Consider the following 15,381-nt stretch of genomic DNA (forward strand, 5'->3'; position numbering starts at 1 on the left):
ATCCGCGGCCTGATTCCAGATGGGCATGAGACCCACAGGGCCGCGGGGAGCCGCAGGGGGGTGGCCATCTGCTTTGGGCCTCAGCCCAGGGCTGTGAGCCTCCTCTCCCCCAGACCACTCTGCTGGCCCCCAGCTTTCCTGTTTCTGTCTGTGGGGTGTGGGGAGCATGTCCTCGGCGTCTCCTTGGCCAGAATCCCCCTCCCCGTCCTGACACCTGACCCCCATTCCCACCATGGGACCCTCTGGCCAGGGGCCTCGGACCTCATCCCAGCTTCCAGAGGCCTCTGAGTCCTGCCCCTCATCCCCCTCTGCAGCCCCAGCGTCCGAGCGGCAGGGAGGACCACCCACCACACACACGGCCTCCTCTGTGTTGATCGCCCCAGGGATCTCCCTCTTCCCCACTGCTCATTGTGAAGGCTGCCCTTCGGGGAAGCCAGGCCCTGTGGCACCTGTCCGGCCCCGCTCTCCCCGAGAACGAGGACTTCCTCTCATCCCGCGCTGCCCGGACGCAGGGCTGGGGTTTCGTGTGTGGTGCCTGAAGTATAAACCACTCCTCGAAGGCTGTGTGGTGTGCCTCGGTCAAGGGGCCTCGTTTCGTAAACTGACGAACGGCCAGAATGGGGGGTTGGCAAACGTCGGCTCTGTGTCTCCCACCTGAGACAAAACTCTCATCCCGGTCACCTACGCTTTTTTCGGCTTTCCATTCGGATGGGCATATAGGGCAGCCTTGGAGGGACAAAGATGAGCTATGGGGTGAAGAGCACGGGTTCAAGTCCCTGTTTCGCCCCATCCCAGCAGGTGACCTGGGGCAGCCAGCTGACCTCCCAAAACTTCCTCACCTCCTTTGTCAACTTGGGTCATGGTCACCTCACGGGGCTGCTTCGAGAATGCAAGTGCTGGTGTATGGAAAGCATTTCCCATAGTGGCCGGCACCCAGTAGCTGCTCATGGACGACGTGCAGCCAGCTGCTGGGGCCAGGCGGCCTTAATGTTGACCTTGCTTGTTTGGCATCGGCTGGATTCTAGATGGAGGAAGACATGGGCTGCCCTGGTCCTTCTCCCATGCTTCCCAGTAAACAGCGTTGAATCATAAAACGACAGAGACAGGGGAAAAGGAAGAGAAGAACCTCCCTCATTTCAAAGAAACGGTGCTGAAGTGAAGGACAGGACTTTTTGAGCTTCTCGAATCCTGAAAAGTGCTGACATCTACCAGGAAAAAAAAAGCGTGATATTTGAAGGTTCTTCCCAAGAGATGTGCAGTTTTGACGGAGGTGCTGGGCAGCGGGAGGCTGCTGAGTAATGAGTGAGTCCCACTCGGAGGCTGTGGGGCCGTCAGCAGAGGGGCTGGTACTGCGGGTGGGCACCTCTGCTTGGGGGCTGCCCTGCCCTTCCACCCTCCAGATGTGTGGGGACAGGACGGGCATTGGGTTCCGGTGTCACATGGGAGGGGACTGAGTCCTGCTGAAGCTGTGAGGGTCTCTCAAACCCCAGAGCCTCTCAGAGGGAGAAGGAGGGCGCGGGCAGGTCCTTCCCTAAACCCCCGTTCCATCATCCCATTTGGTGGTCCGAGCCCCATCCCAGAGCTTCCTCGTGAGTGTTGACAAAACACCATATGCTTAGCAGTTATGAAGCCTAGAGAGAAGTTTGGAAATCATGAGAGAGAGATCAAGAAGGGGAAGAAGGAGGGGGGTGTGTTAAGGAATCCCTTAGGAGCATTTCGAGGTGAGCAGTTCGTTAACGCTAGTTACTAAAGAGCTTAAAGTAGCCATATGTCCCCACAGCCTCGGTATCAGCTGGGGACAGGGGAGTCCTGCCATGGGCCACAGTTCCTTCCCCAGAAATCTCTACAGCGATGCTTAGCTTGCCATTTAACGGGAGGGAGCAGGAGCTTTGTGGCTTCCCAGCACAGTGGGGGCCCGAGTCTGAGGCCTGGGCTCCTGTCTGCAGCCCGCTCACTGGGCTGGGGCGGTGAAGGTGCCCCCAGGAATGCGGGGCTCATCTGTGCTCAGAGCTAGGGGACTCCTGTCTCCCCATCCCGCATTGTCTTGAATGTAAAAGTCACTGTGAGTGGCAGGCTCTCTAGCTTCGAGCCTCTTTTCCTGAGCTGCCTTTGTGAAATACGTGTGCAGGAAGAGTGGTCTTTGTGCCATTGACATGTGCACAGGCGTGCACACACACGCATGTGCGCCCCAGCGCCCAGGCCAGATGCACCCACCCCCCCACCCCCGCAGGCTTCAGTCCCGGCCACCGCTCCCACCCTCGGCCCTGTCTTCCTCTGCGCATGACGCAGGTGTCTTGCACTTCCTGCTCTTTCCTGCCCACATCCCCAAACCCCGGCTCACTGGCTGAGCTGGTGCCTGCGAAGTATGCTTTTGGGGCAGAGAACAGGAAGAAACGGGAAAGGCAGGAATGGGGGCCTCGTGGCCCCTGCAGCTTGGGAAAGCATCCGGAGGCCTGCTGAGCGTCCCAGCAGCCTCAGAGGATGAGCAGGGTCAACCTCCCGCAAGGATCGGCGCCCATGTGAAGCCAGAGAGCCCACTCCTGCCCCTCTGGGCTCAGGGCCCCTGGGGCCGGGGCCCGAGCTGTTCTTCCTGACCCTGCTCGGCCTTTGCTGAGTCACCTTTTGCTTGGAATGCTGGCAGGGACCCCTCAGAGCTTCTGGAAGGGAGGGACAGCAGGGGAGCCACCCTCTGTGTGTCCTGGGGGAGATTACTTTATCTGCGGCCTCCCCGAAGCCGGGCCTGGGCTCCTGGAATCTTTGGGGCTTGACACGGTGCCAAGTGTGGGGAAGGGAGGGAATGTGTTTGCCGAGCCTGGACGAGCTGTGTCCGCTCCGCCCTTGAGCCCGGAGGCCGGCGACAGGGTTGGCTTTGTCATTCTCAGCCCTTCCCGGGTTCCCATCAGGAGCCCCGTCCCCTGCGCCCCGCCCCCCATGCGTTCCAGGCCCGCACGGCCCCCACACTCGCAGGTGTAACAACGGCTTGCAAGATCTCCTTTCCTCTTCCGTGCCGCGTTTTGCCACACTCCCTTCCCCCGGGCAGCGAGGGTTCAGCCTGTTTTTTGAGTGCGAATGTGCCCGCGGGAAAACCACATCGGAAACACGTGTGCAGCGACCTCGGCGGGAGCACGTGTGCAAACAGCAGTCGGGGGCCTGGCTTCGCGGCCCACGCGGCGGACGCCTAGGCGGCGGGCGAGCTGCGCGACCCGCGTCCCTTGCTCTCGGGGTTGGGAGTGAGCCCTGCCCTGTGCGCAGGTGGAGCACGGTGCTGTCCCTGTCCTTGCAGGGCCTGCTGTGCATCCACGGCCGCCCGCCGCGGACACACCTGGGCGGCCGCCCCTGCCCATTGGCACAGTCGCTTTGTAGAATGTCCCTCCCTTACTGTGTGGGCCCCTGCGCCCCAGCATGAACGTCCCTCCCTGGGTTGAGATGTGCAATGGAGGAGGACGTTCACGTTGTCGCTTCTGCCCGGGGCCTCATACGGGCTCGTCCTCCCTTGACGCCCGACGGGACCTCGCGTTGTCTTGTCACTGGTTCTCCAGCCAACTTCATTTCCCCAGGCCTGATTCGGGGCCTGAAAATGTTCCTTCTCGCTTTTTAAAGCTTGGATTAAGCTCTGTCGCTCTGTTTTTATTATTTATTTTAGTATTATTTCGCATGTTCTCCCCCGCATGATTTCTTTAGATGTACAGCCGTTGGAGGTGAATTTCTGAAAATCTCACCTTGCTACTTTTGTACACTTGTGATCTTTAGCACAGGCAAATGTTATTTTTAACCCCCCCCCACACACACAGAGGTAATTTTTCATTAAAAAAATGAAAGAGCAAAAAGGACATAACAATCAGAAACTAAGCCTCACCCTGTTCTTTAATCTATGGGATATCTCACCCCCAAGTTGTGATAAATTGTGTCTTGGGGGGTGTTGGTGACAGGAGGCCACAGATGACACCAAATGACCACAAATGACTTTCAAGGATAATCCCATAAATAGAATCATCGTTTTTGAACCTGCTGTTTTCTTACTTGTACCCTTCAGAAGGAAACTCTTCTTCACGTACTGTTCTTCCCTTTCTAAATTACAGGTCTGCGCATCAGAGCTTTTGTTCTGCCCCTTAGTTCACCGTGAGACATGACAGGTGTATTAATAAAACATAAACAAAAATAGGATAGGTGCCCAGCTGTGCTGCATCGAGAGAGAGAGAGAGGTTCAGAACCGGGTTTTCATCTGTTCCCTGGGCTCTCAGTTAGCTTTGCGCCCTGTCTGCTCTGGAAGGCAGATCTGACAGTTGGGAGTTTAAAGTAAAGCAAAGTTGACTTTAGACATCTTTGTCAAGGCCCAGTTCAAGCAACCAAAATTGTCCCACGACCTTGGCAGTTTGCCTGAAACACCATCTGCATAATTCTCAAATGGAGAGGAGCACCAAGCAGGAGTATTCGGGGCCAGAGGGAAGCCTGCCTGGACCCAGGGGGTCATGGTGCCAACAGCAGTTTCCCTGAGGACATGTGTCTTTGCTTGTCACAGCCAGTGATCCCACAAAGCATTCTGTTTTTTCTCCCATTTAGAAAACTCGGTTAATGTTAGTGGGTTGTAGCTGATCCCATAGGGCCTGAAGTCTTCGTTGACAAGATGGGTGTTTATCTGCCTGTGCTTTTCCACTAAGAAAAAAAGCTTCAGCATGCCGAAGGCCTGAGTCTTCACATAAACCTGACGAGGATAGATATGATTATTCTCACTTGGCGGGGCAGGAAACTGAGGCTCAGTGTAGGTGACCCTGGACCGCTCAGTCCACACAGCTGATGGGAGGTAGAGCCGAATGCCAAACACACCTCTGACCCAAAACCTGCTCTGCACCCCACTATCTAGAAGCTGCCCCTGCCTTCCCATAAGGGCACGAGACACAGGCCAGGGCACACATTCAAACTGAAAGCCAGTCCATGTGTGCTCAGTGTATACAAACTGCAGTCAAGTCCAGCCCTGAGCAGAAACCAGCAAGAGCGATTCTCCCTGTTCCTAACTGGCTCCAAATGCACCCAGTTTCTTGGGAGCCTCACTCTCCACCGACGTAGGAAATTAAAGTGCTTTCTGCCGCATATTTTGCAACTTCTCATTGGATGTGAATGAACTTCTGAAAATGTTCAGATCTGATAGTTGTCTTCAGAAAGTAGTAGTAAAGGCTGTTGAGTCAGCAGTTCTATCCTGAACACCTTGCATGTTCTAGGCAATGTGTGGGAGGAGAGGAATGGGGGAAGAGGGAAGCCAATACGTGTAGCCTCTTCATCTGAGCTCAGAACTGGGTTCCGGACCACATCAAGTCCAGAACTGGGCATGTGCCCCAAGGATTCTGGGCTGGAGCTGGCCTGAGAGAGAGCCAGCTTTGAGGTGGGCATCACAAGGATGGGAGGGGAGAGGGGTGACATCCAGCCCTGTGGAGGGTAGGGATGGACAGGGCTCCAGGAGGGGACCACGTTCCTATGGTGGTGGAGGCATAGTTAGGAAATAATGATCTGCACAGCTGAATGAAACTTGCAGGGCATCCACAAGTAAGGTGCAGTTGGTGAGTTTGCTTTTTCTTACATTTTTCCATAAGGCTCATGCACTTGATTATCTGAGCGGCATGGCCTGCTGAGAGAGTTACCGTCCTTAGGGACCAGTCGTGGAGGGACTCAGACCCAGGTCTTGGGATTTGGGGCTCACAGTAACAGTGCCGGCCACTGAGAACTTTGGGAGTGGATGTGGGCTGACGAAGGCAGCCTTTGGCATGACCATCTTAGGGCAGCGGGCAAGATCGACGAAGGGGAGCCCGAAGGCAAGGTCCACAGGATGCATCTCCACCGGCGTGCTGGGCGGGGGGGGCCAGGAAGCACTGGCAGGATGTGGCACAGGCCAAGGCAGCCTCGGCTGGGTGGTGCTGCTGGGAAGTGATGTGACTGGGAAGCAGGAAGCTTGAGAAGCTCTGCAGGATCAGAGGTGGGCTGTGGGAGTCCAGGGTGCAGGGGGGACCCGTGTGCGTTCGAGCTCCGGGAATCCAGATAGGAGTGCCATTGGCACAGCTGGGATGGAGGAAGGATAGCTGGGTCTGCAAAAAGATCTTGAGTTCAGATTTGGGGGAGCTGGGTTGTGACAGAGCCCAGGTGAGTTCCCACAGCCAGGAAGCCTTGGCATACATTCACTGCCTCTTTTTACAAACATTTTGTGCGCCCCTCGGGGCGTGGCATTCGGTTGGGGCCATGCAGGGTGCAGGGCTGAGTGAGACCATAACCTGCATGCCAGGGCCCCCAAAGTCTGGAAAGGAGGTGGGATGAAAAGCTCAGTGTGTCCTGGAAGGAGCAGCTTAGGACCGACTCGGTTTAGGTATGAGACCTCACACCAGCACTCCCCGGCTCTGCGTCTGTGGGTCAGACTTTAAATTTGTCTGTAGTTCAGCCTTCTCTTTAGTAACGCTGGAACATCAGTGCCTCCCTGAAATGAGCCATCAGGAGACATTAGCTAGCACTCTCTTTCCTGGGCAGAACCCGGAGCTCCCCAACGTCGAGGGTGGGCTAAGAACAAATATCCATCCCAGGAATGTGTAGGTATGGAAGAATTCCACGAGAATCCGGATTTGCAGGTTAACTCACTCCGTAGCCGGAGTGCAGCCATGGTGTTTCGGCTCTGGCGAGGGGCACCTGTCCTGTCCGTGGCCTCTCTTTACCATCCCAATCAGGGGACCCTGTCGCTGGTGCACAGGCAGGGTTAGGCTGCCAGTCGTGAAATGCCAGATCTGTAAGCCTTGCAAAGGTCACTGCAGACCGTACTAACTCAAGTTAATAGGACACTAATGATCTGACCATGCCCAACAGGCTAATATGATTTGAAGAATATGTATAAAAGTCAGACCCCAGCGTATTTCTAACTTCTCCTAAATACGAATCTATACATGTTGACTCTCCCCAGAAAATCGTCAGTGTCCTTCTTTGACTTGAAAGTGGAACAGACTTCCTCCTCCTGTTTTGAAAATCTCAGGTCTGTTTTCATGTCTCCCTAAGGTGACAACAGCATGAGAGATTCACATGCATGACCGAATGCAAACTGACAAGTGCGGTTTGTGGGCATTTCATCTGTTTTCCAGAATGTTCGTCAAGGTAGCAGTCTGAATAGAACTTAGAATCTGAGCCATCAACAGCATTTTCTTTGAAAATATTCGCGACAATGTGGCAAATAAAAATTCCTACCAAATGAACTAAATTTGGTCTTGAGAAGAAGAATGCATTTCATGACATTCAGAAAACTTAAGATACATTGAATCTTTTTCTGTCTGTACCCTTCTGAAAACAATGGGCTAAAATTTGGGGTGGGATTTACTAAAGAACAGAACACACGCCTGAAAGCCCCTCAAGGAAGCATCACTTCCCTGCTCCCACAGGTCGGGGTCTAGCCCCAGCGAGAGGAGCTGCTTTGCTTCAAGTCTTAGGCTTACAGGCAGGATTGTGCTAAGGGACAGGGCAGGTCTACACCTGCAAACCTCTCCGCACATGAGTGAGAAGAAGGGTTTTGTGGCCCACCTGAGGGCTCACCAGAAGTATGTGAGCACCGTCAGACCACGTGAGCCCCTGACCAGCTGTCTCAGGGAGAGACAGGGACTTGTGAGACACTGTGCGTGCTCACCCTGTGTCCCAGAGGGCCCAGATGAGCTGGGGTGGGGATAGCTGCATGGAGGGCAGAGCCAATGGGGACATGCTTTCTAAATTGCTGGTGGCCAAATCATTTCATCTTGTGGGGGACTATTGGTAAATGCGCCGTGGCCCCCGTGTGTGGGTGAGCGTGTGTGTGCTTGCACACCTAAGTGTGTATGTGTGTGCGTAGCTGGACTAACACCCCTCCTGACACCTTTCAAGCACCATGATAGGGAAAACAGCTCCTCAAAGGCCCTTCCTGCACGGGAGAATGTGTGTTCGGAACTAACACGTTACACACGAATGTAATGTGTTAGTTAGATATGGTCTCAGATTTGCACCTTTCCATGGTAACCACCAGGAGGACAAACTACAGGACTTCCTTGGAGTCCCAGTCTCCTCCCTGGTAAACTGGTGATAGTTCCTGCCTCGTGGGACCATGGCGAAGACTGAGGCAGCTTATGGAAGGTTCTTTGCAAGTACCTGGCATTTACAAACTCCCTGTGAATGCCTTCCATGAGGGATAGACCAGACAGGAAGGACTGGACAGGGCAGGACAGAACTGGACCGGACAGGACCTGACCGGACAGAACCAGTCAGGACAGGACCAGATAGAATAGGATGGAATAGGACCAGACCAGACAGGACAAGACAGAACCAGACAGACCTGGACAGGACATGACCACAGAACTGGACAGGACAGAAGCAGACAGAACTAGACAGGATAGGACCAGACACGACAGGACAGGACCAGATAGGACAGGACCAGATGAAAGCAGACAGGACAGAAATAGACAGAACTGGACAGGATAGGACCGGACAGGTCAGGATGGCACAGGACTAGACAGAACTGGACAGGACCTGACAGGATAGGATAGGTCCAGAAAGAACCAGACAGGACAGAAGCAGACAAAACTGGACAGAACAGGATAGGGTGAGCTTCACGTTTTCCTGTTGTGCATAATTACCATCCAGAGGAATGCCATGTTCTTCTTCCAAACTGAGAAGTTGGTTGTGCACGAACGTGTGTGGTGCGTGACCAAGAGTGAATTCCTATCGGCTCAGCTTTCTTAGGGGGAAGTAGAACAACTCTATGGCTATAGCTGTGTTTGGTTTTTTAAGCTTTTTGTCCATTTTAGGGAATCAAAGATGAAGGACAAAACTCAAAAAGTTTGAATTACAGTAGGCAAGGAATGGATTCTCTTGAAAACGATGAACATTTAATGTCTAATGAGGTACCGTGATGGTGTTCTGTATTTCAGGGCTTACACTTGGATGACCCAAGCCCTATGCAAGTCTACATTTTCCACCATCAGGCCATTTGTATTTAGCGTACCTTTCAAATCCCTTTGCTCCTGTACCCGTAATTTACTAGTGGCCATGAACACCTCTCGTCACCGTGTTCGTCATGATGCACACAAGCTGTGGCCTGTGGAGCTGAGGGGACACCCAGGGCCATCTGAGCAGCATCTCGGGGTTTGTGGCACTGTCTGATTAAAAATTTAATCGGAGTCTTAGATCATGTATTGTAATGCCCCCATTTTTAAAAGGTAAGACATGCCTTTTCTCCCATCATCTGAGATGGGCGCACTCTCATGCACAGAGAGACTGGGGTTGGAGCTCAGTGCAAAGGTCACTGTAAAATTGGCATCGTTTCGCCAGCCGGCTGCTGACCTTAAGCACAGGTGCACCCGGGTAAGCCGCGCTGACCTGCCTGTTTGATGGGACACGTGATAGGACCGTCTCTGTTAGATTCAGACTGTTTGTTGGGACATAATTAAGGTGGTCACTTCAACGAACAGCTTTGCCCATTATCCCAATATTCTAATAAATACTTCCTGGGAAAACCAGGAGGGTCTGTGGTCAGATAAATTTGGAAGCTAGAACAGTTTCAGCAAGGTTCAGTGGATCTGTTTCCTGCAGCACACCGTGGGGTCTTTCCTCTGCTAATTCAGTGGGTGATCCAACAAGTTTAATTTAGCAGCTGCGCTGTGCTCGCAACTCCAATAGACGTTGGGATGCCACCGTTGGAGAGAAAACTGTGTGTGTGTGTGTGCGCACACGTCTGCATCGTGCTCTGTGTGCGCACGTGGGTGGTACCTACTAAGCCTTCAGACATAGACATATGGTGGGAAGCTCTGACCTATAAAGACAAAAAAAGAACTTGAAGATTTGAGGCACTGATAACATTTATGAAAGCAGCTGATAAGGAATACCCACAGAAATTGATAGCTCTTTTTGAGGTGGGGGAAAACACTAATTTTCCCCACTCAGTGGGTCATGTGAACATTTCTAATTTTCTATGAACACTTTCTAAGAAATGTTGAAAAGGTGAATGAAGAACGTTTGCTATGCATTCAGCCCGGTAAGAAACACACGGCTTTTGTGAAGATACGTGCTCTCCTGGAACAACCTCGCCTCGATGCTCAGATCTGGGGGCCGTGTGTACCACTTCTGCTGAAAAGTTCCTCATGGTTCTAGAATGTGTTCTTGGTTACGACCCCCAAGGTGCTTAGCACAGCAGGGGTAGTAGATAATATGCCAGGAGCTCAGACCTCTGGATGTCACAGTCCTGTTTCTGAGCATCACGGGTTACCTTTCAGTCGCCTGTATGAAGGCTGAGAGTAGCTGATTAGTAGCCAACTAATGATTTTGAGCAGTAATACTTCTTTTTTAAAAACAGTAACCTTTCTTTTAAACATTTACTGTGTCTCATGAACACTATCAAAAGCCAGCTTTCTTTTCTCCTTCTTTATTGCAGTTGTATATGGGGCCGATGGCTTTAGGGATTTTCATGCACTAATTCCCAAATCTTTCTCTCGTAAGTATATGCCTTGCTTCTAGAAAACAGAAACATGTATTCATTTCATACTCAATTTCCATAGCGTAAATGCATGATTCTCCACCACCCACCTTCATACTTGAAAAAATGAGGTAAATATTGCCCATCCTGTTCATCACACATCTACCATCTGGGGTATCACTGATATAATAAAGTGCGTATGTAACATTTCAGACCATTGGAAGATTAGACAGTGGAACATGCCTTTTGGTGGAGTAATAGGGGTAGAAGTAACACTAGCATTGAATTGTTACTCTATTAATGTTGGCGAACAGTTCTGCCATTAATGTGATGAGTATCTCCCTTCGAGTGAGTAGGATGATAAAATGGCCAGACTTCCTGTCACCATGAAACAGACCAACGTGCGTGCATGATGACTTTTACAAATTTGTGGGACAGGAGGAAGAGACAGACTCTCCCTCTGTTGCTCTGCAGTATTAATTTCAGAACCGAGAAGAGAAACATCGCAGGGCTTTGGGACCGTTTGGTGCGGTTCCTCGCTGCCCAAGCAGACACACTGAGTGCTTTGTGTGCTCAGGACAGTCCTGATCTGAGCTGTTAAACCAAAAGCAGATGTTAATTTCATTTTTAGGTATTGAGAGATGATAAACCATAGACAGATCAGGGCAGCACCTTTGAAGGAATATTTTAAGGAATGAAGTGTGCTTTTTAAAATGCTTTAAAATATTTAAAGTAGCACAAATGGTCATCCCCTTAGGACCAAAGCCTTCAGAGGCTGCATTAGTAAATTCTCTCCTGTTGTAAAGCAACCTCAGCAAACGGCGTGCTTGTTAATACTGTAACAGTCATTGATCCAGCACAATCCGAAAGGTGTCAGTAATGGTAAAGGTAAGATTCTGACATCCTAGTCATCAAAACTCTGCTATCTAAAGGATATAGCAACAACCCAGATTGGAAGTTGACTACTTTCCCAGGTTATAAAAGTTGTTGAGATCTTTCTCTTACCAATCTTCCTTTGATTCAACTTGAAAACAATAGCTTGAGATTTATTTCTGGGAGAGATGGATATATGTGTATGTATTTATACGTGTGTGTATATATATATATATATGTATATATATATGTATATAGATGTGTGCACTCCTATGATTATATAAAACGTGGAGGTGCTAGGACAGAGAAGTCAAGTTAATTTTGAGATGAACAGTCACAGTGCTGAAAAGTTGAGAAGTCAAATGCACCGAAGAGTAAGAAAAGATGGTCTGAGATGTTTTCACTAAGTCTGAGGGAGGTCTAGGGGCAAGCATACTGTGATGTGCTCCTATAAAGATCCAGGCTACCTGCAGATTTTATAAGATGGATGATGCATGTTTTGATATGTGCTTGTCTGTGCATTTACGCAAATGATTCACGAGGTACTGGTAACTCTCTCTTTCCTCCCCTCCCCCTCCCATGTCCCCAGACTGTAAATACCCTCCTCCTCCCCCGCACAGATGGCTGATGACCTGGAGGACTTCCCCACCCCAACAGCAACCCAGCTGTTCTGGGCCAACATCGCCACCTGGTGGGCAGGGTGGAGAATTGCCCCACTTGCCTGACCTCACCTCTTTGTTTTCTTTCTTGAAAATTAAAAATACATAACCTGTTTGACCCCCGCTACCTTCTCTATCCCAGTTTGTGTTCCCAGTAACCTGAGGAAAATGTAAATGTGCTTGAAAATCATTCCTTTGTCAGACCCCTCTGTCCCTGACTTAATTTCATTTAAAGGCCTAAAGTAGCAAATAAGGATAAAAATGTGTCTAATCATGCATCTTGACAAGAAAAATACCCCTACATTTTATTGGGGTTTTGGGGGGAGGTTGTTGCTGTTGGCTGCGGAGCCCAGCACGGGTCTTGAACTCACGGCCCTGAGACCATGACCGAAGCCAAAATCAAGAGTCGGACAGCTAATGGACTAAACCACCCAAGCGTCCCAAAACCCCTATGTTTTAAATGATAAAACTTAGAATAAGTGGTTTTATTAGCTTAAAAATGCTTAAAAGTTCTCCCAAATCTCTTTTAGAGCAGCACTAAACATCTACACATTTCCTCTTCATCTCAAATTTTAATTACGCTCATTCAAGGTCTCTTGTAAATATTTTTATTCCCTCTGCATTTTGCTTGCTGGTCACCGGTTGCAGGAATATTTCTGTCTCCCATTTTTTTGTTCATTTAAAAAATGGAGCACTTGAGACTCATGTGGCCTAAACTCAGACTACAGGGACGACTTCAGAATGTCTCCTCCATGGAAAAGCACAGTGTGAGGACCAAACATTTACCTTACCAGTAAATAGAAAAACGCATTCCAGAAGGGCAAGGAAAACAGGGAGGAAACACAACCCATTTGTCAGGTGGGGACTGGCAGGGCACGTTATATCTATGCATTAACACATTTTAATCATTCATGAGTACATGCAGTGCTGGGCAGCATGCAGAGGCCTCCTGGCCCCGCTGACCCTGAGTTCCCTGGATTCTCCAGACTGTTCAGTGCTGAACTTGTGTATGAGCTGAGGTCCACCTTGCCTTAAGGGTCTTGGGTCTCTCTTAGGTCTGCTGTGTTACTAATAACGTAGAAGCCCTCTAAATTATGTAACAATAATATTTTAATTTTTCCTAATGTAAGACAGCATCTGAGAAGGAAAGTAGCTTTGACTCCAGATTTGAAGGCATCCTCTCTTAATATAAGCCATGTTTATTAAATAATAAAATCGGGCCCCTGTCCGTGTGCTCTCGGGAAGAGCTACAGGGTTAGGCCTGAGCCAGAGCGTTCTGGGGTAAAGAAGTGTGTGAGTCTTACCTCATGTTCTATATTTAATCAGTTCAATTCAGTGCCATACTGAGTTAGACATTTTTCTAAGGGAGGGGGCGGGATGGAGTTGCAAAATATTTATAAGTATAATGCCCACATCGACGGAGAGTCTAGTGTTTCATTGACATCACAATGCACCTAAGCAGTTCCAGCTCCAAGAAAACGGGGCGGAGGAGTGGTTTAGGAGTCCGGGGAAGGGACGGCCAGTCAACACGAGCCCCGGTTAGCTCAGAGACATCATCCGAGGGCCAGACTAAAGCACAGTAAACACAAATGAGGGGAGACCCTCTGTTTCATGGAAGTGCCTGGTCGGGTTGACCTGTGTCATTCAAGGGACACCAGTGATGAGGACTCGTCCTGCTCCATTTGACTTTTCTCAAGGGAGTAGGGTAGGAACCTGGCACCCTCCCTTGGCTGGGCTCCAAGCCAACAGGTGGACAGCTTAAATCAATGCCAGTCGTCTGTCCTGCGAACTCTTCGTTAGGTGAAGCAACCACTGGAGACTTTGACTTCTGCGGGGTTGGGAAATTCAAAAATAATGGGCCCACAAACGCAGCAGTCAGACAGGCCTCCCGAGTCCTCCGTCACTCCTGTACATGGAGATGCAGGAGGAGGTGATCCACCCAAGTGTCCCCTCTGCTCCATGAGCTAGAGGCCGCCTGCCCGGCCGCAGAAGGATCCCGCCACCCGGGCGCCCCCTCCGAGCCGCGCTGTGCCCGGGCCGCCCAGGCTGCCCGCTCTCCTGTGGCTTCAGCCTCTTGGCCCCGCGAGCTGTTTCTCCGAGCTGGTCCAGCCCCGTGGACGCCCCCAGTGTGTTCAGCCCCCACAGACTTCCTTCCTTCTGACCCCTTCAGGCTGGGCGTGTCCTTTTAATGGAGGCACACGGCCGGGCCCGGGGCAGGGACTCCAGATCTCACCCCGTGCAGGACCCCGAGGCTACATCTTCTGTTTCTTCTTTTCCAACCGCATCACTAATTGAGCCCAAAGCCCCAAAACCTTTTTCACACTTAGATAAGTGGGGCCGACACCTCCCCCCCTCCTGAGTTTGTGTTTTTATAAAAGGTATTTTTTAACTTAAGGGGACTTGATGTTTATGTCCCTTAGATCACAATTTTGGAGACTGGTGTGTTTGTGACTTATTACAGTAGGTTCGTACCCTGAACCCCTGAAAATAATAACCCTTGGCCTGTGTTCTCCTCGTAGCCAGAGGGGACACGCTGTTTTCAGGGACGCCCTCTTCGGAGGGCAGGAGCCCGTCCGTCTCCTCTGCGTGGCCAGCACCCACTTTGCATTTGTCCACAGAGATAGGAATGCTTTAGGGAGTCTGCTGGAGATTCTCGCTCTCCCTCTGCCCCTCCCACCACTCTCTCTCCAAAAAATAAGTCTTTAAAAAACAGAAAGATAGGAATGCGTTTTGCCCATATTTAGGGAACTGTCACTCGTGCTTGGCTCTGGTGTGCCCATGGGGACAGTGTTGCCCCTGTGATCTCCCGGCCCCTCCCTGTCATCCTTTCTCCCTCGGTCCCTGCAGACCTTTCCTGTCCTAACGTGGCCTGGAATCTGTCCCTGAGAGGCTGCCAAGCTCCCAGCCCTAAAACTCTGCATCTGCCACCTGGCTCCGACCTGGAACGTGGGTGGCGTCTGCTCCCGTCAGTCACGGTCACCCGACCTGGCCCTCCGGTGGCCTGGGGTGTTGTCTGTGCTCTTTCCTTCAGAGACCCGCAGCATTACGGCACCCCGAATTCCAGTCTGTGAGCTTTGCCCCCTCCGGCATGGACCAGCTCGACCTCAACCTGTACCTGGGGTCCACAGAATCGTGGGGTCGCTTCTCACAGGCTCTCATGCCTTTTGAGCCTCCCGTTTTGGTTCTGTTACAGTTCTCGACTATCACATGACGTCATAGTAACGAGAAAGCCGGATTATGATGGGAATCGGGTCTGGTTTGAGGACTTCCGTGCTCCCTAAGGTGACACGTGGGCCGTGCCGCCCCCCAGGCCACCCTCACCTCCTTCCTGCCACACTGCAGGTAGCCTGCTGTCGCCCATGTCACCCGGAAGTTCACCCCGCTGCTTCCCACTCT

General features: G+C 51.3%; 1 protein-coding gene across 9 annotated transcripts in view; it reads left to right on the forward strand.

Annotated features, from left to right (window-relative positions):
* Nucleotides 1-15,381, forward strand: part of IKZF1 (IKAROS family zinc finger 1) — a 97,844-nt gene that overhangs the window by 51,981 nt on the left and 30,482 nt on the right. Inside the window, exons 4-5 of one of the 9 annotated variants that reach the window (XM_078059923.1) lie at nucleotides 10,412-10,471; nucleotides 11,916-12,102. The exons of 7 other annotated variants lie outside the window; for them this stretch is intronic. In XM_078059923.1, coding sequence (XP_077916049.1) covers nucleotides 10,412-10,471; nucleotides 11,916-12,094 — 239 coding nt within the window. In that variant the 3' untranslated portion in view covers nucleotides 12,095-12,102. Of the gene's footprint in view, nucleotides 1-10,411; nucleotides 10,472-11,915; nucleotides 12,103-15,381 lie in introns of those variants that run through there. One more of the 9 variants, XM_078059924.1, reaches the window with a different exon arrangement.

The sequence above is a fragment of the Halichoerus grypus genome, chromosome 12 (genome assembly GCF_964656455.1).
Source record: "Halichoerus grypus chromosome 12, mHalGry1.hap1.1, whole genome shotgun sequence".
NCBI lineage: Eukaryota > Metazoa > Chordata > Mammalia > Carnivora > Phocidae > Halichoerus > Halichoerus grypus.